At 43.8% G+C, this 24,402-nt stretch overlaps 1 protein-coding gene across 6 annotated transcripts; it reads left to right on the top strand.

The window, feature by feature from the left end:
* The first annotated feature begins 2,532 nt into the window (after window positions 1-2,532).
* Window positions 2,533-24,111, top strand: CDC42EP2 (CDC42 effector protein 2). 6 transcript variants are annotated; one of them, XM_073351865.1, is made up of 4 exons: window positions 2,533-2,690; window positions 8,002-8,085; window positions 18,280-18,378; window positions 21,440-24,111. In XM_073351865.1, exon 4 carries the CDS (start codon window positions 22,054-22,056, stop codon window positions 22,771-22,773), a length of 720 nt encoding a protein of 239 aa, XP_073207966.1. In that variant the 5' UTR covers window positions 2,533-2,690; window positions 8,002-8,085; window positions 18,280-18,378; window positions 21,440-22,053; the 3' UTR covers window positions 22,774-24,111. The 6 variants fall into 6 exon arrangements, with proteins under 6 accessions (XP_073207966.1, XP_073207965.1, XP_073207968.1 ...); XM_073351864.1 differs by having other exon boundaries at window positions 7,999-8,085; XM_073351867.1 differs by lacking the exon at window positions 8,002-8,085.
* The last annotated feature ends 291 nt before the right edge of the window (window positions 24,112-24,402 follow it).

The following is a 24,402-nucleotide window of genomic DNA, read 5'->3' as shown; positions in this document are numbered from 1 at the left end:
ATAAATGTGGTTTGGGGCTTTTTTAGGGGTAGTTTTCAGGGAGGGAACTAGGAAGGCTAGAAATGTACTTTTTTTAAACGAAATGTGAGATTCTTGTGCAATCACATGGCTAGAGAAGCTGGGCTTTAAGAAAAACAACCAATTTTGCAAGTTTTGCAATAAAATTATAAGAGTTGGCAACTCTCAATTATCCCAGTTCTAGTGCCCACATTTTAAAAAGGAAGTTGGAAAATTGGAAAAGGTCCAGAAAAGAGACGCAAAAATGATTTGAGGGCTATAGAAAATTCCTGACAGTGAGAGACTGAAAGAGCTGAATGTGTTTAGTTTATCAAAAAGAAATTGAGAAGTGGCTTGATTACAGTGTTTTAGAGGGAGAAAATATCAGGGGCTCCTTAGCCTAGTGGAGAAAGGCAGAACAAGAAAAAATGGCTGGAAGCTGACGCCAAACAAATTCAAGTTAGGCACAAATTTTTCCCAGTGTGGGTGATTAACCATTGGAACAAACTCCCAGGGGCAGTTGGGGATTCTCCCTCTCTTGGGTCTGCAAATCCAGACTGGATGCCTTCCTGGAAGATGCCAAGGCCTAAAACAAATTGTGCTTTCGTCAAAAACATTACTGGGCTCAATGCAGGGGTGAGTGAAATTGAATGGCCTGTGATGTACAGGAGGTCAGACTTAAACTCTGTAAATCTATGAAAATTCCAGTGTAGATGATACATGTTACGTTTTCCTTCTCTTTGAGTTCTTATATTCTATCCATTTTGTGCACCTCTGCTTTCCTGTAATAACCTAAAGTGTTGTTGGCTAAGAACATTCATCTTAAAATATATGGATTCAGATCCTCAGCTATTGTAGATCAGCCACCATTGGCCTGATTTATAATTTACATCAAGTAAGGATCTGGTCCAGAGAGTTTTAATCTCACAAGAGTCCCTTTTAGGCCTAGTTCTCCACACAAAGCTGTACCACTTTAACTAAATGGGTGCAACACCACCACACCTTTAGTTAAATCAGTGCATCTTCTTTATGTAGATTAAACCCTTTAATTCTAATGAAGATGGAGATACAATAAGAGTTTTTAATATAAATAAATACCCAGGCTATTTCCAGCAGGGGTTGGCAAAGGCTCAACTGAAATACAATCTTGTGAGCAGCTTGTCCAGTGAAAGTTGGCTGAGAAGTTACAGAGATGTCACGCTGCAGGCATACTGATTTATATTTTTTATTTAGATGGATGACTAATTTGCTTAGCTCTGTGCACTGGATCCCTAAAGAATCCATGCACTTTGGGTCTGCTCCAAAGCCCATTGAAGTTAATGGAAAGACGCAGCAGGCGTGTTGGGTCAGGCACTTTATGCATAAACTGTACACAATGCTCTCTGAGAATCAGTGCCCTTTATGCTGAGGCAATCTGTTCACTGAGAGAGCATGCAGTTTGCACTGTTGAAAAACTCTTGTGATATGATCATGAGTCTTGTGATTTTGGTGTTTTCCCTAAAGCCACAGCTACTGGAATCAAGAGAATGGATGAGAATCTCAGCTTCAATTAAAAAAAAAAAAAGGTAAATTTCTAGCCCTAATGGCTGCAGAGAGAAGTTGAAAAACATGTAATGAGAGTATCCTAAAGATTCAGAACCCAGAAGGCAAATTAAAAGAAATGACAATTAATTAATTTTAAAAATAATCTCATAATTTTCAAGACAATCTCATGATTTGAGGGTCCTGGCTCATAATTTCTGAACATCTAACTGATTTAGGAGCAGAAGTTCTACTGAATGGCAATGGGACTGTTTCTCAATTACTTAGGGGCTTTTGAAAATTCCATCTTTTATGTACAATCTGTGCATTTTATACACAGGAAATCCATAATTTTATGCAGTTTAGGCACAAGGAAAATCTTTTCCCTTAATTCCCAGGGAATCTGCATGTTATGCATAAATCATGCATTTTATGTACAGAGAATCCATGTATTTTGGGTAGAATTTTCAAAAGCATCTAAATCACTTAGCATCAAAGTCCTATTGAACGTCAAAAGGATATGTGCTCCTAAGTCACTTAGGTGCCTTTGAAAATGTTATCTTTTATCTGGGGATATTATGCACACACATTGTCCATGCATTTTATGCACAGAAGATCTATGGATATTATGCACAGATAAGCCATGCATTTTAGGCATAAGGAAAACTCTGCTTAAATCACAGGGAACCCATACATTTAATGTACCAAGCATCCTGCATTTTATGCACAATCAGTCCTCTTTTGCCCCAGGGATCTGGTAATTTTTTGCATGCAGAGGACACCTCCCTCTGAAAGTTTAGGAAAGAGGATTGCAAGTTTCATATATAAAAAAAAGTCTGCCCTTGTTTGTAGCCTAAGGCCTCCCCTAAAATGTTACATCAGTCTAACTGCAAGCCGTGGAGCGCAGCGAAAGAGCAGGGTGGGACTGACTGGCTTGTGCACTTGGCCTGGGGAGGAGTTTGCATGCTATTTCTCTGGCTAGCTACATTGTAGCTTTAGCATTGGCTCTCTCGGGAGCAGGGAGGAGGGAGCAGCCCTAGCTGAATACATTGCCGGCAGCGCGCAGTGTATTGGCTTAAGAAGCAGCAGGGTGGGGAACAAGGGAAGGAAGAACCCGCTGCTGCTCACTGCAACTCGGTCACTACCACCGCCACCAGCGTCCGGCAGTGAGGGTGAGTACTGGGGAGGTGGAGTGAGTGGCTGTCGGTTTTTGTTTTTTTTGGTAGCTCTCCTAAAACTTTGAAGGATGTGTGCTTGAGGGTACTTGGCAGTGCCAGCTCATACACTGCAGCAATATCGCTTGCCACGGAGCCCGAGACTGGAGTTTTGGAATAGCCCAAGAAGCTTTGCTGGGAATCAGGACTCTTGGCTTCTGTTACCAGCTCTGAGAGGAAGGCGGGGGTCAGGACACTTGGGCTCTGATCTCACTTATGGCAGGGAAGTGTGGTCGAGTGGTTAGAGAAGAGTGGAGCTGGGAGTCAGGACTCCTGAGTTCTTTTCCCAGCTGTGGGAGGAAAGCAGGGGAGGCTGGGAGTCAGGACTCTTGGGTTTTATTCATGGCTCTGCAATGACTCCCTGTGTTATTGGGGGCGGGGGGGGGGGTGATAGTGGAATATTTTCTTTGCCTTGGTTTCTTCCCTGTTTGTAAAATGGGGATAATTTCTGCTGCCAGGATGTGTGCATGAGGCCAAGAATGTTTGAGAGTTGCTTTGGGGTCCTAGAAAGAGGGCAGAGTCGTAGCTTTCTCAACCAGGAGGGCAGTGTTTTCCTGCAGTGCAAGTTGGTAGCTGCTACCACTTTTCTTCCTTGTCGAGGGCAGTGGGCCTGGCACTGAAATGGGATCCCTCTCCTTCTGTCTTATTCCATCTGTTAACAACCAGGGGTGACTTTCCATGGTATTTGTTTTTAAGGGAGTGCAAGCTGTAATCAGTAAAGCTTGTTAAATTGGCTCTTACTGCTTGCAACAAGAGGGGTGGGGGAAGAAATTAATTCTATCACATTTTAAATCAAGTTGTGGTACTTAGTAACTGCCTTTTAAATTTAGAGCTGGACTTCAGGGTATCATTTACCCATCGTCTTCTATATAAAGCTCTGGTTGTCTCCCATGGGGATTTTTTTTTTTACACCTATGTTACATGTCTCCGTCTAGCACTATCTACATACAGCAACCTGCCTAATGTAATTTTAGAAACCAGCTGTGAAGTTTATAACTATCTTTAGATTAACTCCGGCAAATCGAGATGCTTGAAATAGATGTCATGTTCCGGATGGTGGGATAAAGGACTGATTCTTACTTTTAGACCTTTTGACACTGGTAGAGCAGTGTAAAGGGCCTTGGGGTAAATGAGAAGCAGGCCTTATGGTGGATCTTTATAAGTGACACAGTGTGGGGATAGCTGGAGAACCACGCAGATGTTCCACTTAGTTCCCTCTGTGTAAATCTGAAGTAATTCCATGGGGCTTATGTTACTGAGAGTGGAATCCACCCCAATACAAGAATATTGAAATGACCATTCAGTCCAGGATCCTGCCTCCAACATTGCCCAGTACCAGCTGCTTCACAGGAAGATGCTAGAAACCTGTAGAAGGAAATTATGGGATTATTTGACCCAAGGGGAAACTTTCTTCTCACCCTAATGGTTAGAGGTTGGTTATATCTGATTAATGATTGTCACTAGTAGGTGCCCAGTAAGACGGGGCATTGCTAGTTTTAGGAGGACCCCTCTTCTAGAGTAATAGAATTGTAGGACTGGAAGGGACCTCAAGAGGTGATCTAGTCCAGTCCGCTGCACTCATGGCAGGACTAAGTATCTAGACCATCCCTGACAGATGTTTGTCTAACCTACTCTTAAAAATCTCCAATGATAGAGATTCCACAACCTTCCTCGGCAATTTATTCCAGTGTTTAATTACCTCAACAGGAAGTTTTTCCTAATGTCCAACCTGCAATTTAAGCCCACTGTCTCTTGTCCTTCTTGAAGTATTTATTTGTTATATTATTATTTTATTATTCTTTGTATTTCATTAGCAACTTGAGATCCAAAAGAGGTTGGGGCCCTATTGTGCCTGTCACTGTACTGACAGATTTTAAGAAATGGCCCCTGCCCCAGAGAGCATACCATGTAAATAGACAGGACAGATAAAAGGTGGAAGTGGAAACAGCCAAGTGGCAAAGAGAGGGGAAGAGCCTAGAACCCATCTCTCCTGATACTCAGCCCCGCATCCTAGCCACTAGACAGCATTGCTTTGTTCAGTGTATCTTACAGTTAGACACGTTTTATGGGTTTCCCTCACCCAGTCTGAAGTTTGGGCCTAACTTCGCCCTCTTCATAGTTTCCCCCACATCCTTGGATGATTCTCCCCTCTCTAAGGAAGATGACCATTGCAGTTGCCTTCATCCTCCAACTGGCCAAGGCAAAAAAGTAGGTTCTAATGCCATTGGCATTCTGTAACTTGGCCAGCAGGAGGTGCTTGCAATGGGAATAGCTGCCACTCCCCAGAGTCCTGAGCTTGCATTGCTGGACTGCAAGATAGCTGAGGCTGGCATACTATGTTACTGGCTACCAACTCACCTGATGTCTTGGGCGTCCTGGAAAAAATAACGTTTTAGGATTGGCCTTGCTATACCAATCCCTCCCCAACTCCCTGGTGGGCTAATATGATGTCTCATGGCATCTTTCTGACTAGTGATCTGCCAGGAGAAGGGTAGTTCTGAGTACTTCATCTCCTTTGTGGAACTTGCACATACATTTCGCTGTCCAACTCCTTTGTGGGCTAGACTAGCTTGGAGTCAACAGCAGGGCAAGCCAGTGAAGGGAGGAGACACAGAACAAGGGAAGAGGGATTCCAGGGTAGAGGGTGTTTTGCTACAGAGCTTTGCTTTATGTTTTACATTGACAGGAGAATCATTTTGGTAGGGTGGGCTCAAAGGATTGGTTTTAGGTTTGGTGGAGGGGGTGGGGGGGAGGGAAGGGGAGGTTTACTGGATTATTGGAGGATGGGGTTGTGGGCTGTATCCACTCTACAGATAAATCTATCTTGGGTATTTTTAAAACATTCCTCTTTAGGGCAAACATTTTCCCTGGAGCACTAAGCAAATCGTTTTTTGTGGGTGGGGTGAGGGAAATGACCCTCCATGTAACTCAGAGACCTTTGTGGGGCTGGAAAGGTGAAACTTCTTTTAAGATGATCCCTGACAGATACAGCCATCTAGTGGATGTATGGGAGAACCAGGTGGATTCTCTGCTAAGGAATGTCCCTTAGCATGCTTCCAAACTCTCTCTGCTTACATGTATAAGAAAACCAGCCAGCACAAGACTTCCTGTTCCTTCAGGAGGAAAAAAGGAATGTTTTAATCTAAGGCCTTGTTTACATTGAGATGTTAGGTATTGATGCAAGTCCCTGGTGTAGATGTGTTTTACATGATTGTAACATGATTTCCACCAGTGCAGTTTACCCTGAGGATAAGCTGCACTGGTGTAAATAGTGTCTACACAAGGAGTCAGTCTCCTTGTTGCCTTTCACCTTGTGTGGTCATTTATAGTGGTGCAAATCATTTACTGCTCTGACTTAATAACATTTTGCATACACCTTTGCTGCCTTCACTTTGACTGATGTAAATGACTCCCCAAGCTGCAGGTCAGTGGAGTTTGACTGGCCCTAGGAGTTTGGACTGGTGCTAAGATCCCAGATTCTGATCTTGGTTATGCTAGTGCAAATCAGGAGCAGCTCCAGTGAATTAATTGGTATAACACTGCAGCTTTTCACCAGTGTATGTAAGTTCAGTATGTAGACAAGGCCTTAGCCTCAGAAGTTGAAGGATGTGTGTGTGTATGTGTGTGTGTGAGAGAGAAACAGGGGGAGGGGCACTGATTCTCCCTTGTATGCACATCATGGAGTAACATAACAACCCTGCAGAGTGGGTGCAAAACTCTACTGCTAGCTGCCATGGTTCACCACTGTGTTACTCCTGTTCAATATCAGTGTAATTTAACTGAAAATGGAGTCATATGGGCATAAATCTGGGGTAGTGCTGTGGCTAATCAGCCTTAGTGTGAATGAGTGGAAATCTCTGATTTGGGTAGTGGCTTGTATCCACTCTGCACAAGTATAAATGACTATATAAACCACCAGGTGGGGAGAGGGCTGGAGGTAAAAGAGAGTCAGGCCTTGTGGCTTGAGCACTGGACTGGGAGTTAGGAGAACTGGGTTCTATTCCTGGCTTTGCCCTGGCCTGCTGGGTGACCTTGAGGAAGTCTCGTCCCCTCTCTGTGCCTCAGTTTCCCCATCTGTAAGATGAGGATAATGATCCTGATCTCCTTTGTAAAGTTCTCTGAGATCTATAGGTGATAAGAGCTAGGGATTATCGTTCTTTTATTATTTAAGGTTTTGCAAAATCAAGCTACGTGAATAACCAAAAATGTTTCCATGATTTTTTTGGGAGGTTTAATTCCCATGCTAATAAATAAGCATTCCCTCGCAGTGTTTACAATGCCAACACTGGAGCACATATCAAGGAATCAATCTCTCGCTATTACTCTGATCCCCCTACTGCTGAAGTCCCTGATCCTGCAGTAGGATGGGATGAAGAATATTGCGGACAATACTGTAAGCTCTTTGGGGCAGGACTGTCTCATTGTTCTGTTTGATCAGCACTTAGCACAATGGGGTCCTGCTGCATGACTAGGGCTCCAAGGTACTGCTGCAATACAAATAATAATCCCTAGCACATACACAGTGCTTTTCAACAGTAGATTTCAAAGTGTTTTACAAAAGAGGGCAAAAAGAAAAGGAGTACTTGTGGCACCTTAGAGACTAACATTTATTTGAGCATAAGCTTTTGTGAGCTACAGCTCACTTCATCAGATGCATTCACATCCACTGAATGCATCCGATGAAGTGAGCTGTAGCTCATGAAAGCTTATGCTCAAATAAATTGGTTAGTCTCTAAGGTGCCACAAGTACTCCTTTTCTTTTTGCGAATATAGACTAACATGGCTGCTACTCTGAAAAGAGGGCAGAATCATTATCACCATTTTACAGATGGGGGAACTAAGGCACAGAGAGGGGAAGTGACATGCTCAATGTCACCCAGCAAAGCAGTGGCGGAACCAGGAGTTGAATCTAGGACTCCTAGGTCCTAATCCAACGCTTTATCCACTAGACCACATTGCCTCTCCCTTACTAAATGTTAATGAATTTTAGCCTGGCACAACTCCTGGGAGGTAGGTAGAGGGAGTGCCTTATCCAAGGCCATCTGCTGAGTTGGTGGCATAGCGGGGAGTAGAATCCAGCTGTCCTGAGTCCCAGCTCACATGGCAGTATTACACATTGACTTCAGTGGTGTTAACTCTTGATTTATCCTGATGTGAGATCACAACTGGGCCCCCAGTACTTTTGCTGCAGGAGCATCCTTCCTATCCTGTAGGCCATAAAAGTCTTGTATTAAGACCCCTGCCTCTTCTTTATTTCTGTGTCCAGTAGAACCAAGTATCTGGATAGCTGGAATTGCACCAGAACCGGATCCCCACCCAATTCCAGATGGTCCATCTCACCCTCTTACTGACGGTGAGGCACATTTTCCAGGTTGTACTTTCTCTTTATTTTTTCCATCTCTCTCCTGGCATATACACCTGAATCTCATTTCATAGGTTTGGGGAGGGAACTCCTGGAGTGTGATCAAGAAGATGTGGGTTCTATTCCCAGCTCTGTGCTGACTTGCTTTGGCACGTTCCCCTCGCTATGCCTCAGTTTCCCCTCCTACTCTTTGTCTATCTTGCCTGTTTAGATTATAAACTCTTTGGAATAGGGACTGTCTCTTACTATGGCCAGGTTTACGCTAGAAACTTTTGCCAGTACAGTAATGTCAGTTAGGGGTGTGATTTCCCCTCTCCCCAGCTTATTTCATTAATTGGTGTAAACTATACCAGCAAAAGCACGCTTGCCAGTATAAGCTGCATCTACATTAGGAAGGTTTGCTGGCATAACTGTATTTGTATCGCTATCCTGGCAAACCTTTTCAAATGTAGACTAGGCCTTCATATCTGTGCAGTGCCTAGTACAATTATTGTCTATTATTTGTATTACCAGAGTGACCAGGAATCCCTGTCATGGACCAGGACCCACATTGTTAGGTGCTGTACAAACACAGAATAGAAAGTTGGTCTCTACCCCAAGGTGCTTAGATCTAATACAAGAGACAACAGATGGATACAGGCAGATGGGGGAATACAAGAAAATGACACAATGTTGGTGAGCATGATAGACAGGCAGTGATCTCAGCATAATAATAGCCTGACTGTTGTCAAGTTGTTTGTAGGCCTCACATCAAAGAAGAGATTTGAGGAGCGGTTTGAAGTTGACAGTGAGGTGGCTTTGTGGATGTTTATGGGGAGCTCCTCCCAAACATGAGAGGGAACATGGGAGAAAGTACAAAGGGGCTTGTTTGAAAATGTAACAAGTGGGTAATGCAGGCTTGCACCATGGGCCAATCAGAGGTGAGCATTGACAGCTCAACAGCAGATGGGACATGATAAATAGGGTGGGTTAGGGATTGACTGGGAAGGGCCATGAAAGTGAATAGAAGCAGCTTATGCTTTATGCAGTGGAGGTATTCAAAGGGAGGGGTGAACTGTTAAAGTGACAGGCTAGGAAAATGATCTTTGCAGCCATATTCTTTGCAGTCATGGGGCCCTAATTCCAGTTGGGGTCTCGTGGCAGTATAGTCATAAAAATAGTTAATAACCATCTGTGATGTAACCTTTTTTTGGTTTGTCTAGACTAGTAGGGACTGATTCTCATTTACACTAAGATTCCTTTACACCACTCTGATAAAGTAAAGGGGTCCTAAAGTGAATGCAAGGGATTCTTTTACACTGCCAGAGCCTTATTAGTGTAAATGAGAATTGGCTTGATCTTGCATCATTACATCATTGGGAGCTTTACCAACTATTTCAATGGACACAGCATCACAATACTAACCACTGCCCCTTGAATAGCCAAAGTGCCATGTGCGTCAGCTCTCTCAGGGGAGGGCCTCAGTCACAGGATGCCTTTGTTTTGGAGGCTGGGGGGGGAGGGTGCAGGCATTGAGGCCACTGAATCTCTGATGGGAGGGTTTCTTTTAGCCTGTCAGAGCAGGTGCTGTAAGGAGCCGTTAAACTGAACCTCTAAGGCTGCCCCAGGAAGGAAAGACACAAAAGGGAAATGGTTTGCCAGTAACAGGCACAAACAGGGCTAGGCTGCTATTTTTATAAAGAAAAGGGTGTGGTGCACATTACAGAAAGGAATATGATGTCATTCCCTGTGTGGGTTGGGGGGGGGGGGGGTTCCAGAGATGCTCTCTGTTTTGTTACAATAGCCATTGAAAGACAAGAGTTCTAATCTGATCATGTTAATGTTTCAGGGTGGAATCTTTAAAGGAGTTCAAGGAAGTTAGGTTCCTTAGGCTCCTTTAAAAATCCCAGCCTAAATGATTGCCTGTGTGCAGCCATGTTGGGCTGGAGGTTTCCTTTCTGATATTATCCAGTAATAAAACACTGCAGTTTTATATATACCTTTCCCTCTCCTTACTAAAACAGACTAGGACTGGTGACCCTAGAATAATAATAATTAATTAATATCTCGCTCTTACAGAGCTCTTCATCCAGATGTCTCAAAGTGCATTAGTATCATTCTCATTTTACAGATAGGGAAACCGAGGCTCGGGAGGTCACTTGCCCAAGGTTACCCAGCAGGCCAGTGGCAGAGCCAGGAATTGAACTCAGGTTCCATCAGCCCCAGTCTTCCTATAACATAACTATTAACTGTACAGTCCTGCCAGTGACAACCGTAGTAGCAGCAGGAGGTGATAATATGTTGCATGTTCTGTTCCTTCTCCCGGGAGTCCAATCTCAGTGAGAAATCAGCATTTTTGCTTAGCAAGTCGAGTTCTGCAAAGCTTGTTTGTTTCTGTTGTTGCTGTTCCTTTCTCACCTAGTGTTGCTCGACTGGGCAGCATGCAGCTACATGGACTGTATTGTGCAGAGCATGGGGCAGAAAATGGAAATTAGATCATTATTGAGTGACAGCAGGTTCATTTGTTGGGGGCTTATTCTGGTCATTTGACTGAGTGGGGATTTTTTGTTTTTTTTTTAGGAATGAGATTTTCAAAAGCAGCTCCCCTCCAATCCACCCCCACCTCTGCCAGCTAGAGCTTGGAAGGATCTTCGTATGTAAATCATTCCAGAGATCAGTCTTATCTAATACTAAAAATTAGCACTCACTAGGCCTGACTGATTTCACTTGTGGTGCTGTAAATCAGGAATAACACCACTGAAGTCAATGAAGTTGCTTTGGTGTAAAACTTATGTGAGATCAGAATCAGGCCCCATATGTAACTCCAGTGAAAAGCAGGCCAATAATGGGTCTTATTTTACAGAAGGGGAAACTGAGGCACACAAAAACAATTTGCTCCTCAGAAGGCATTCTTCTCACAGCTTCAGGCTCTCAGGGCTGTGCTTGGACAGTGCTATTATTTCAGAATAAGAGCTAAGCCTAATGGGTGGATGAGAGCTGCAGCCCCCATAAATTGACATAGCTCCATTAAAGTTAATGCAGCTATATGGATTGAGGATCTGCCCCTGTGCTTTTAAGGTATGTAAGTGAAGTCTTGGGGGAAAAACTGCGTGCAAATCCCAACTCCTGGTACAGCCATGCACATTGTTCCAATAGTACTGTTGGTCCTTTTTGACCCAAACAGCTAGTCCACGTTTTAGGGCCCTGGGGATGTTCCAGCTGGCAGTAGAAATTGATGGAGTCTGGTATTTTCTTTGATACAGTTTTGTTTATTTACAAAGAATGGACAAAGTTCTGAGTCTGTGACTCCAGAAGGAATCAAATAGCAGGAAACAGCTCACAGCACCAAGAGCAAGCTTTTCAGCCTGCTCCCCTGATTCCAAAACTTCTCCCCAGGTTTCTTCCAGGGACAACCACACACGCTTTCAGCTGCTCCTTTAGACTCTCTCTGTGGGTATGTCTACACTGCAAGCGCTACAGTAGCACAACTGCAGCGCTCCAGCTACACTGCTGTGGTGATGTAATGTAGATGGACACTTGGTAGAGCAATGGAAGGGGTTTTTCCATGGCTGCAGTAGCAGTAAATCCACCCCCTGGAGAAGCAGTAGCAAGGTTGACAGGTTTCAGAGTAGCAGCCGTGTTAGTCTGTATTCGCAAAAAGAAAAGGAGTATTTGTGGCACCTTAGAGACTAACAAATTTATCTGAAAAAAGAAAAGGAGTACTTATGGCACCTTAGAGACTAACCAATTTATTTGAGCATAAGCTTTCGTGAGCTACAGCTCACTTCATCGGATGCATTCAGTGGAAAATACAGTGGGGAGATTTATATACATAGAGAACATGAAATAATGGGTGTTACCATACACACTAACCAGAATGATCACTTAAGGTGAGCTATTACCGGGGACGGACCTTTTGTAGTGATAATCAATGTGGGCCATTTCCAGCAGTTGACAAGAACGTGTGAGGAATGGGGGGGTGGAATAAACATGGGGAAATAGTTTTACTTTGTGTAATGACTCATCCACTCCCAGTCTCTATTCAAGCCTAAGTTAATTGTATCCAGTTTGCAAATTAATTCCAATTCAGCAGTCTCTCGTTGGAGTCTGTTTGTGAAGTTTTTTTTGTTGAAGTATTGCCACTTTTAGGTCTGTAATCGAGTGACCAGAGAGATTGAAGTGTTCTCCAACTGGTTTTTGACAGAAGAATTCTTCCGTGGACCTAGCGGTGTCTATGCTGGGGCTTCGGTCGTCTTAACTATGTTTCTCAGGGGTGTGTGAATTTTTCACAGCCCTGGACAACATAGGTAGGTCGACCTAAGTTTTAGGTGTAGACCAGGCCTCTGTCTTTCCCAGTTTTTGTATTTGGCCTCCCCGACAACCCCCTATACCAAAATAATACTCAGCCAAAAGCCTCTGGGCAGGTTCACAATTCACGCATTTCTTTTGTCTTAGGTGTGGGTTTTACCTCAACCCAAAACAAGGTTCCACCCAGTCCATAACAATACCTGCTCCTAGGTTTGCTCCTTGTCCCAAGTGAAGCCTTTAATGGTGGAACTTAAGAACCCATCCCAAATAGAAATACATTTTTTTAAATACATTTAAAATGATACAAGGTTAACTATTTACACATATACCATATCTTTCTGTTGAGATGGTTTCATATCACCAGCCCAAAACAATTTTATTCCCACCCAAATCCCTGTCGGGCTTTTCTCTTCCTGGACTGCCTTTCAGTGTTCTTCTGAGGTTGTTTCTGTGGAATTCGATGGCTGAGGCAGAGCCTGGCCATTTTGTTCTAATGGGGAATTAACCTCTGTAACAACTTTTCCAGCTTCAATTTCCACAGCTCCATTCTCAGATTCCGGGAGTAGCCAAGCTGAAATTCTGTCTGCGATATCTTCTCAGATGGTCCTGATGGATAACTTCTGGGCTTACTCCTGGGATCTAACTGTATCATGAACACCAGTTCATTTATTTGTGTTAAGACTGTATATAGTCCCTCCCAAAATTCATCCAGTTTAGGGCTTCTATCCTTCTTCCTTCAATGATTGTGGTGCCAGACCACACGTCTCTTCTTTTAAAAGTTTCTGCATATGCCTTTTTATCATAGAGCCTTTTCATTTTGTCAGAGGCCACAAATTTTCCCTAGGAAAGGTGTGAACTTTTTCAATTTTGGGTTGTAGGGTTTCCACACAGTTCAAATGGTTCAAATTCCTTTGTTCCACTTCAGAAAGCCACTCCATACAAGAGGTTGCTTTAGCTCCTGCCCAAACATGAGGCCTGCGGGGTACACTTTGTACTCTCATTGACTGCTGTTCTGTAAGGGCTTGAAATGCTACAGTGGCGCAGCTGCAGCGGGTAGCATTTCAAGTGTAGACATTACTTATGCTGATGGGAGGGTTTCTTGTGTTTCATGTAGGTGGTAGCTAGGTTGATGGAAGAATTTTTCTGTTGACCTACTGCTGTCTATTGTTTTCAAACTTTTTTTCTGGTCACCCAGTTGAAGAAAATTGTTGATGCCCACGACCCAATGGAGCTGGGGATGAGGGGTTAGAGGTGTGGGAGGGGCTCAGGGCTGGGGCAGAGGGTTGGGGTACAGGGGTGAGGGCTGAGGGGTGGGGCTGGAAATGAGGGGTTCAGGGAGAGGAGGGGACTCTGGGATGGGGCAGGGGATTGGGGTGCAGGAGGGGGTCAGGGCTCTGGGGTAGAGGTGCAGGCTCTGGGATGGGGCAAGGGCTGAGGAGTTTGGGGTGCAGTAGGAGGCTCTGGGTTTGAGGGGGGGCTCAGGGCTGGGGCAGGGGATTGGGGCGCAGGCTTACCTCTGGCAGCTCCCAGTCAGCAGCACAACCGGAGTGCAGAGGCAGGCTTCCCGCCTGTCCTGGCACCACGGCCTGTGCTGCACCCCGGAAGCAGCCAGCAGCCAGTCCAATTCCTAGGCAGAGGCGTGCAAGTGGCTCTGCGTGGCTCTCGTCCACAGGCACTGCCTCCCTAGCTCCTGACCAATGGGAGTGCGGAGCTGGTGCTTGGGGCAGGGGCAGTGCGCGGAGACCCATGGCCCCTCCACCAAGGAGCCGGACCTGCTGCTGGCCGCTTCTGGGGCATAGCACGGTGTCGGAACAGGTAGGGACTAGCCCGCCTTAGCCGGGCAGCACCTCCGACAGGACTTTTAACAGCCCGGTCAGCCAAAACCTACTGAAGCTTTCCACCATCCCATCAGAATGTAGGTGTGAGTTTTGTGAATGTCTAGAATCTCACAAACCTGTTGAAACACTTTGGATTCAGAGTCTCTCCCTTGATCTGTGTGTAATCGCTCAAGATTGCAGATCTGATGAAGAATTCATTCATTAGGATCCCTGCTATTGTCACAGCCTGTTAATTTTTTTTACTGGGTAAGCCTTAGACCATTTTGTGAAGTAGTCCATTAGCTAATAGCTACCAGCAGGTATTGATTGTCAGCCTCTGTCTCAGGCAATGGTTCCAAGAACATCAATGGCAATGCACTCCATTGGTGTCCCCTCAAGATACTACTGCAAAGGGGTTCTCCCTGTTTTAGGGGGACCATCTTCGCAATGCAAAGAGCACATTTCTTGCACCAACTGTCTTGGCTGCTTTTTACCCAGTTGAACTTGTCCCTTAATTTGTCTAAGTTTTTTGCAACACCAAAATGTCCTACAGTTATAAGATCATGACATAACTTTAGGACCTCCTTTTTCAGTATACCAGTACCCATCACCTTCTGGTTTCTCCCATCACCTCTAAAATATTTCTTTTTAAAATTCCAAGCTTTCCCACTGTGACCAGAAAGCTTTTACTGTGAGGAGACACTACATTCCAGGGTGGATACATTTTCCAGTTGATTTTCCAATACGCCCTATCCTGTGTCAGGATAGTCTTGGGAAAGTTTTTAGTTGCTCCGGAGTCCATTTCTGCTACCCCTTTCCTCAGTCTTTTGGTGGATGAACCAGGCGCACCGGCATTTCTGCGAATTAGACTAGAGGAAGGGTCTGGAGGCACTCCCATTCTCTTGAGCAGCTAATTCCTTGCTCTTCTGCTTGGGGCAGTGTTTGCAATTAGCCTCGCAAGAGACCTGTCTGGACAAGGCATCAGCATTACCATGCTTATGGCCAGGCCTCTGTGTGATTGTGAAATTGTAGCACGGCAGTTTCTCCAACCCCTGGCAAGCTGTCCCTCAAGATTCCTGAATCTAAAGAGCCATTGCAGGTCTATCCTGACCATAATATTCCTCACACACAAATAGTGATGAAAAATGTTCTATAGATTTAACCACAGCTAGGAGTTATTTTTGGATGGTGCAATTATTTCTCTTAGGAGAACTTAGTATAGTAAAAGTCTAAGCTACCACCCTCTCAAGTCCATGTGTTCTTTTATCAGAACTGCTCCCAATCTGTAAGCACTAGCGTCTGTGTCCAGTATGAAAGGGGTTTTGAATCATGGGTGCACCAAGACAGGAGTAGTCACAAGAGCCTTTGTCAACTCTGAAAATGCTACATCATACTCTGCTGACCAGTGAAGCGGTTTCCCTTTCTCACCCAACCTGTGCAGGGGTTTTGCAATATTGGCAAATCCACAAATAAACCTTCGGTAACAGGAGCGGAACCCTGTAAAACACTGCACATCTGAGAGTGTCTGGGGAATTGGCCAGCTCTGTACAGCCTCAATTTTCTTTTTGTGAGTGGAAATTTCCCCCTTGCTAATTGTGTGCCCACTGCACACTCACCAACTTTCATGTGGTAAATAAGCACCCCAACTTTCACAATAAGCCAAAATCAAGCTAATCCCATTTCAAAACAAGGTCAAAACAAGCCAATCCCAACACTCTATGTAACTAGATCCCTCCGGCGTGCAGTCGGGGACTGTGGTAGGCCCACTGTGCACCCCTGAATCTCTCCCCCCTTGCCTCTGCTTGCTAGGAGCTGATCAAAAAAAAAAAGAAGCAACAAGCTACAAGCCAAAAACTAGCCAACAAGCAACTCACAAGCCAATAAAGCCAAAAACAAGCCCAGTTTCTGTGTTTTTTTCCGCAGGTTTGGCATGTCTGGCCCACTGCAGATTACCTCTTTTTGGAACAACTCACATTTCTTTGGGTTAAGTTTCAAATTGGCCACCTTCAGCTTATCACAGACCATTTGTCAATATTTTAGTTCCTGCTGAACTATTTAAGCATGCACCAGAATATCATCTAGGTATAACAGACAGGCTGAGAGGACAACCCACATAATACCCTCTCTATTAGCTTCGCATTGCACAAACTGAAAGCCACCACTTTAAATTGCCACAAGCCTGGTCCTGCAGTGAAAACAGTTTCCCCCCTGTCTTTTGGATCCACTTCCACTTGCCATACCCACTTTTTACAGGATCCAGGTTATCATTTAATTTCTAGAGTCCACACAGAATCTGGTGCTGCCAACCTTTTCTTAACCAGAACTATGGGTGAGCCCCAGGGACTGGTTGAAGGCTTGATATGCCTTCCATTCCTGATACCTTTTCTCAATGTCCTGTAGTGCCTCTTCCCTTTTAGCCTCTGGTAACCAGTGAGATGGCTGTTTAATGGGTTGGTTTCCCCCAGTATTAATCTTGTGTTGGACCAGTAGAACCTATATCTTTGTTGGATAAGGAGAACAATTCTTAATTTCTAACCAGAAAGTCTTAAGCCATATCTATGCTACTGGCTAAACTGGCACTGCTGTGATCGATGCAGCGGTGCCGGTTTAGCGGGTCTAGTGAAGACACGCTAAGTCAATGGGAGAGCGCTCTCCCCTCTACATTTGTACTCCACCTCTCTGAGAGGTGGAAGCTATGTTGATGGGAGAGCATCACCTGTCGACATAGCGCAGTGTAGACACCGCTGTAAATTGACCTAAGTTATATTGACTTCAGTTACGTAACTGAACTAGCATAACTTATATCGACTTACAGCATTAGTGTAGACCAGCCCTTAGATTGTTCTGCTGTTCCCTGTGTAAGTGTACAGCACTGTGCTGGAACAAGTCCAACTCTGGGAGCTCACTTCCCCCCCTTGTAGTTTTCTTCCATAACAGTGTTTACCAGATACCCAGCTCACATTTCACAACTGCAGTGCCTTTTCTCACTATTTGCTGTTTGTCAGAGACATTCAGCAAAGGAAATGGGATCAGTTCTTGTTTCAGAACCACAGAACTTTAGGAGCTAAGATTCCCCTGAGAATACACATCACAGATCCTATACACCAGTGGTTCCCAAACTTGTTCCGCAGCTTGTGCAGGGAAAGCCCCTGGCGGGCCAGGCTGGATTGTTTACCTGCCATGTCTGCAGGTTCGGCCGATCGCGGCTCCCAGTGGCTGCGGTTTGCTGCTCCAGGCCAATGGGAGCTGCTGGAAGCGGCGGCCAGTACGTCCCTCAGCCCATGCCACTTCCAGCAGCTCCCATTGGCCTGGAGCAGCGAACCGTGGCTGCTGGGAGCCGCAATCGGCTGAACCTGCGGATGCAGCAGGTAAACAACCACCTCGGCCCGCCAGGGGCTTTCCCTGCACGAGTGGCGGAACAAGTTTGGGAACCACTGCTATACACACTCAATAGCCAAACTCCCATTAGATCTGGGCAGCTAAACAAAAACTGGGGCTGATCCTTGTACCCCTAAGCTTTTCCTCTTCAGCTTAATGTCCCCCCATTTCTCAAACTAGGAGAGAGGCTTTCACTAGACACTTGTAACATTCTGTCTTGGCCTTCCTTAAATGTATAACACTCCTTTTTGTGGCTAGTTTTGTCACAGTAACAGCATTTAACTGAATGGTTTTCTTTTCATTTTTTTAATTATTGCCAATTTCCCTTGTATAAACAATATTTATCATTTGTTCCAATCATTTAATGTGGTCATGATCCAGATTAGAATCCCCCTTTCCATCATATATATTACACACAGAATTGTAGTTACAGGGCTCAAGGTCATCAGCATCCATCTTTCTCACTAATAGCTGCTTCCTCTTCAAGGTTCAAGTTCTGTAGCAAATTCCACAGCCTCTCAGAATGACTTTGATCCCCTTTCACTGATACTGATCTGCAAGTCAGGTCCAGCAGAGCATCTACACATTGATCCATTGCCCATCTATCCTGGAAGGCCTTTGTGGTATCTGGATATGCCAGGAACATAAGCTTTGAGGTTCTCTGCCAGTTCAAGTGGGGTTTCTTCTTTCCCTTTTTTTCTAGATCTTAGCTGTGCCCTGGCTAGTTCAGATTGATGGCTGACTCCAGACTGCATGTCAAGGGCTTGTACCAGGTCTGGATAACTCCATCTCTTTTCTGGGGGTAAGTTCTGCAGCACTATCAGAGCCGGGTCACTCAAGTTGGATGCTAGTAACCCCCCTTTCTGTCCATCTCACAGCACTGATTTGAGCTAGAATGTTGAATTGAGCCAAATAAGCCTCCCAGGGAGTTTCCCCCTCAAAGATAGTAGGTTTTTGCATCATTGGAGCTGGCCCCTCCGGGACTTTGTGGGTTACAAACTGGGTAGATAACTGTTGTAAATGTCTGGTCTTATCAAAGTCCTCTGGCTAGCTCAATTTCTTATCCAGGCAGCTGTCTTCCACTTTGATCTGTGATTCTTTGGTTTTCTTTTGGAACTGAATTTTCAGCTCCTAGTCCTTGCTGCTGCTTATCTCTGTTAGCAAGTTTCAAGTTGGCTAAAACTTGCCTGGTCTCCACTATTTAATGGACAAAACCTCTGGTCTACGGCACTCAGGTTGCTGGTCACCTCTTTGACCCGTCTTGTCATTCCAGCCTAGAGCTTTGTAGCTGGACTTCCGAACCTGTCTGAACATAAGGGGTTGTTGCTCCCACACTGATTTGACCCCTGCCTGAAAATCAACCCTCTGCCCTTTCTGAAATCTTCCAGATGCTGTTTTACTTTCTGTTGTGAACCTTCAAAGTCCTGTTTCAGTTCCTTTTGACCATCTTTGATTTCTGCAAGCATCGCAATCATTTGCTCCATCTTGGTTCAACAGGAATACCAGCACACAATTTTTCTCCTTGAAGACTGGATCCCACTCTTGACCTCAGTGTTGCCCCTTTTTGACCTGAGCAGCTAGCCAAAATTTTAGGACCCTGGGGATGTTCCAGTTGGAAGTAGAAATTGATGGAGTCTAGTATTTTCTTTAATGCAGTTTTGTTTATTTATAAAGAATGGACAAAGTCCTGAGACTCTGAACCCAGAAGAAATCAAATAGCAGGAAACAGCTTCCTTTGCTCACAGCACTAAGAGCATGCTTTTCAGCCTGCTCCCCTGACCAAAAACCTCTCCCCAGGTTTCTTTCAGCTGCTCCTTTTAGGCTCTCTCTGACTTCCTCAGTTTTTCTGTTCTGTCTTCCTCCCCCAACCCCCAAAAAGAATAATCGGCCAAAAGCCCTGGGGTGGGTTCATACACTTTTTGTTTTAGGTCGTGGTATTAACTCAGTCTATAACAAAGATCCGCCCAGCTCATAACAATGCTAATACTTGAAATGTTACTGTGAGAAGAGCTGTCCCAAAGGGAATCCTGCTTAATTCATTTGGCACAGACTGACATTTAAAAACCATCCTGAATTGCACAAGGCTCTTGAGTTTTTAACAAATTGATATGCGCTGGTGACTCACCCTCTCATTAATGCAGGGTGTGCACATCACATGGCTTCCCCTTTACCTTTGGAACAAAGTTGTTTCTTTCTAAATATGGTTTTGCGGAGATTTTGGGGGGGCTTTAAAATATAAGGTAAGACAATTTCCCAGAGTCCAAACAGAGCTTTCAGCCAGTTGCCTTGCATTTGTTTTTAAGTGGCTGCGAATGGAACACTGCAAATGTGGTTCACTTTGGAATGCTGAGTGACTCTCTTGCAAAATTCATCATGGCTTGGGATTGTCTGGAGGAGGAAGAACTGGCCTGCAGTATCTCAGCTGCTTGGCAGACACTCTTTTTTTTTCTTTCCAGAAGTGCTGAGTATACTGAGCAAAGAGGTCTGCTTGCTCTGAATAGTTGGGTATTTGACTGGAGTGTAAACAGGCCTGTGGTCAATAGTATTTTATGTTTCAGAGTAACAGCCGTGTTAGTCTGTATTTGCAAAAAGAAAAGGAGTACTTGTGGCACCTTAGAGACTAACCAATTTATTTGAACATAAGCTTTCATGAGCTACAGCTCACTTCATCGGTATGCATCCGATGAAGTGAGCTGTAGCTCACGAAAGCTTATGCTCAAATAAATTGGTTAGTCTCTAAGGTGCCACAAGTACTCTTTTTCTTTTTAGTATTTTATGGTTCTTCAGTTGTTTGCATTATGGTAGTGCTTAAAGGCCTCAACTGAGAGCAGAGGCTCATTGTGCAATGTGCTGTGGACATGCAGCAATAGGCATTCCCTTCCTTGAAGGGCTCATAATATCTGTCTTCAAAGAGCTTTACATGCATGAACTATTTAACTTGCCCAACACCCCTGTGACTTAGGGCAGTGTTATGGTTCCTATTTTATAGTTTAGGGAAGTTGAGGCACAGAGAGGTGAAGAGTTTCGTCCAAGGTTATGCAGGGGGAGTCAGTAGCAGAGCCAGGAATTCCTGTCTCCCAGTCCTGTAGTTGTATTGTATCTTTCTTTCAAGTGGTATCAGTAACTGGTTAGCTGTCATTCATCCATCTGAAAGATGTATGAGGAGATGGGAAGCTTTTTGAAACTTAGGAACATAAAAATGTCATACTAGATCAGTCCAGTGAATCCATCCAACTCAGTATTCCCACACTTCATGCTTTATAAGACCAGTGGGCCTATGTAGTCCAATATCCTGGCCTCCTTCCATCAAATTAACAGTCCATTTAGCATGGTACTCCCACCACTTTGCTATGTCAGCTCAGATCAATGACTGACCAGTATCCAGCACCAGATGCATCAAAGGTGTAAATTCCACATAATAGGCAATTCTGCAGGAACATACTTATGGGGGAACGGAATTTTCAAAAGCACCTATGTGGAAGCTCCTAAATCACTTAGGAAAGTCTCACTTCATGTTTCTTTCCAACTCCAGGCACTTAGTGCTTGGTTTAAGACATGACGGTTGGTCTAATTTACAATTATTTATCCTCAATAGCATAACTATGGATTATATTCTTGTTTGCATAAATGTCTGTTTTTTTTGTATCCTCCTCATCTCTGTGACTCATGCTTACACATTGACTTGTGGAACTCAGTGCCAATCATGGAAAAGCAGAATTAATTTCAAAAGCAATGATAATTTTAAAGGTTACTAGTGCTCCTTGAAATACGTACTGAACTTCTCCAACATAATTAAAAATGATTGATCTTGACTAAGATTAAAAACAAACTAACTTTTTTTTTTTTATTAATTTGTTTTATAGCGTGTTTGACTGAAAGTGTTGTAAAACCTGGATTATGAATGGCAGAGTCAGGGAATGGAAGCTCTGCTGAGTTGACAAGTTTCATCTTCAAGAAAATGTAGAACAGAACAAATTGACTTGTGAAGCTGTGTGTTCCTAATCTCAGCCTCCACTGGGAACACGTCACTTGTCCAACTTCTTAACACGTCTGCATTCAGCCTCATCAAATATGAATCACCCTGGATTTAATACATTTTGTTGATTCTGACATTAAGAGTTTAAGCTGATTTTTCTAAGGCAACTGATTTACTGCTGGACTCTCAAAAGACATCACAAGTGCCTGGAATGAATTACTTGGGTCACTTTGTTATCTGTGACGTATCCAACAAACTTTAGAAAGAGAAACTGTGAGTGGCTGAAATTAATTCCCTGAACCATTTTGACAGTGAGAACTTTCCCCCTACATGTTACTACTCCATTTCAAAACATCTCTTTATAAAAAATGGCAGAAAACATTTAGATTATTTTTAAACCTGTTTTTTTTAGGATCCAAAAAGATACCCTCATCTGAGGGATTATTTTGATGGACTTCGCCAGGCCAGCTCTGAATAGTAAAGGCTTTAGTAATCGGCAAGATGTCCACTAAGGTCCCAATCTACCTGAAAAGAGGCAGTAGGAAGGGCAAGAAGGAAAAACTCCGAGATATCCTTTCTTCTGATATGATCAGCCCCCCCTTGGGAGACTTCAGACACACTATTCACATAGGGAGTGGTGGGGAGAATGATATGTTTGGGGATATTTCTTTCTTGCAAGGGAAATTCCACCTTCTACCAAGGACTGAAGGTAGCCTAGATTCTGACAGGGGCAGCCACTGTGGAGTGCCATTTGAGTTCTCAAGGACTGCTACTATTTCTGGTCATGAGCAACCATTTTCTGAAGCCCCCTCGCCCCTCTTAAAGAATGCCATCTCGCTGCCTGTCATTGGAGGTCCACAGGCTCTAATGTTGCCCTCTACCCAGGCCCCACCAAAGCCACCAAGGCTACACCTTGATGACAAAGTTCAACCAGCTCTGCAAGGCAAGGAAGCTGTGGCAGAACTGACTTCATCCAAGGATAGCAGGACTTCTGAACCTGTCCCTCATCTCTGCAGCCCCAGTGATCTGTTTGCCATCCCTCAGAATGGATTTGTTGAAGAGAAAAATAAGGATGAGTCCTTTATGTCCCATGCTGGTTCCCTGCTCTCCCTCCATGTGGATCTGGGACCTTCTATCTTGGAGGATGTCCTTCAGGTCATGGATAAACACCAAGCTGGGAAAGTGATACAAGATTCTGGCAGGCAAGAAATCCTGACATAAAAACTAAAGGGACTTCCGTGGGGAAAGACTTTAAAATGTAGTATTTTGTAGATAAGAATTTTTCCCCCAACGTGGAATGTGGTTAACTGGGCCAGCTTGAATTAGTGAATTTTATCCTGTGTGAAATCCCAATTGTGCATCTCATAGTAATAGGGTATTAAGCTTTTAGGAGCGTGTTGCTTACTTTCTGCATTGCCCAATGTTTTTTTTTTTTATGTTGCTTGCTGCAGGCCTTTGAATGCTGCTCAGTACTGAAAAATGTATGAAACTAAGATAAATTCAGCAGCAGCAATAAATTGCCGCTTAGCAATAAGACTTCTAACTTTACTGATCTGAATAAATTTTAAGGGATATGACTTTTTTTAAAAGGACTATGTCATTTTAAACTATTTGTAGTGGGTGTGGTGTGAATGATGTTGTGGAATATCAAGAGTTTAATTCAAAAGGATCCTGGTTCAGATTGAGAGACTATTTTACACAGAACTTCGTTAAAGTAGAGCCTGTGAGAGATGCCATATTGCTGAGGTCCTTGTTAAAGGGAAAAAAAAGATGTAGACTGGAATATAACCACATATATTAAGGGGATTTCTCATTAGCATTGTAATCAAGATTCACTGTCCACATTAGTCATGTAACTTGCCCGCAGATGTAGTACAACTCAATCAAGTTGACCCTTGCTATTCTAAATCAAACTGTTTTCCTATCTGTATTTACTGTTTGAAAACCTGACCACTTGCTGTTTGCCAGATAACTTGAATTGTCAAATGGACTGTAAGCAATTTTTTTTAACCTCTTTATTGGATTTTTAAAAGAACCTGCCACTTTACTAGTAAAGCAACTAGGAAAAAAAACATTTGGTTTTGATGATGATCCTTCTTTATAAAAAAGCTAGGAGTAAAAATTAGCAGACTGTATATTTTAGCAGACGTAGGCATTCAATGGTTGGAAGTTGAAGTCATACTTCAAGCTGGAAATCAGATGAAACTTTTCAACAGCAAGGATAATTAACCACTGGAACAGATTATCAAGGGATGTGGTAAATTCTCCATCACTTGGAGTCTACAAACTGAGAGACACTCTCTCTAATTCAACCACAAATTGTTGAGCTTGATGCAGAAATTTGTGGGGACATTTTTTAGCCTGTGTTTTGAAGAATGATGATGGTCCCTTCTGGCCTTAAAATTGGTGGAAATCTAAATTCTGTTGGCATTAGAACTGCCGAAATAACCAAGACAACAGATGGTTCCATTTGCTCAATTGGGTCATATTTTCAAAGTTGCCTAAAAGATTTGGACTCCCAATTCCCATTAAAATTCCCTAGGTGTTCTTTAAATGTCAGCCCTTGGTCTTATATTTATTTATTTATTTATAATACTTTAGTACCTAGGTAGGAACTCCAGTCTATCTCAGTAATTCTGTGTCGCTCATCATTAATGGACTTTATCCTCGTAGCACTCCTGTGATGTAGGGGAGCATTGTCCCCATTTTATAGCTGGAGGAACTGAGGCAAAGGATAGATCAATGGGCAGATTTTTAAAGGCTTTTAAATTCCTTGGGCAGGGTCACACAGGGAGTCCAGGGCTAAGCCAAGAATTGAACCTAACACCCCAGAGTCCCAGTCTAGTAGCC

The sequence above is a fragment of the Lepidochelys kempii genome, chromosome 7, assembly GCF_965140285.1.
Source record: "Lepidochelys kempii isolate rLepKem1 chromosome 7, rLepKem1.hap1, whole genome shotgun sequence".
NCBI classification, from domain to species: Eukaryota; Metazoa; Chordata; order Testudines; family Cheloniidae; genus Lepidochelys; species Lepidochelys kempii.
Note: the sequence above shows the minus strand (reverse complement) of the source record. Positions and strands in the feature narration are given on the sequence as shown.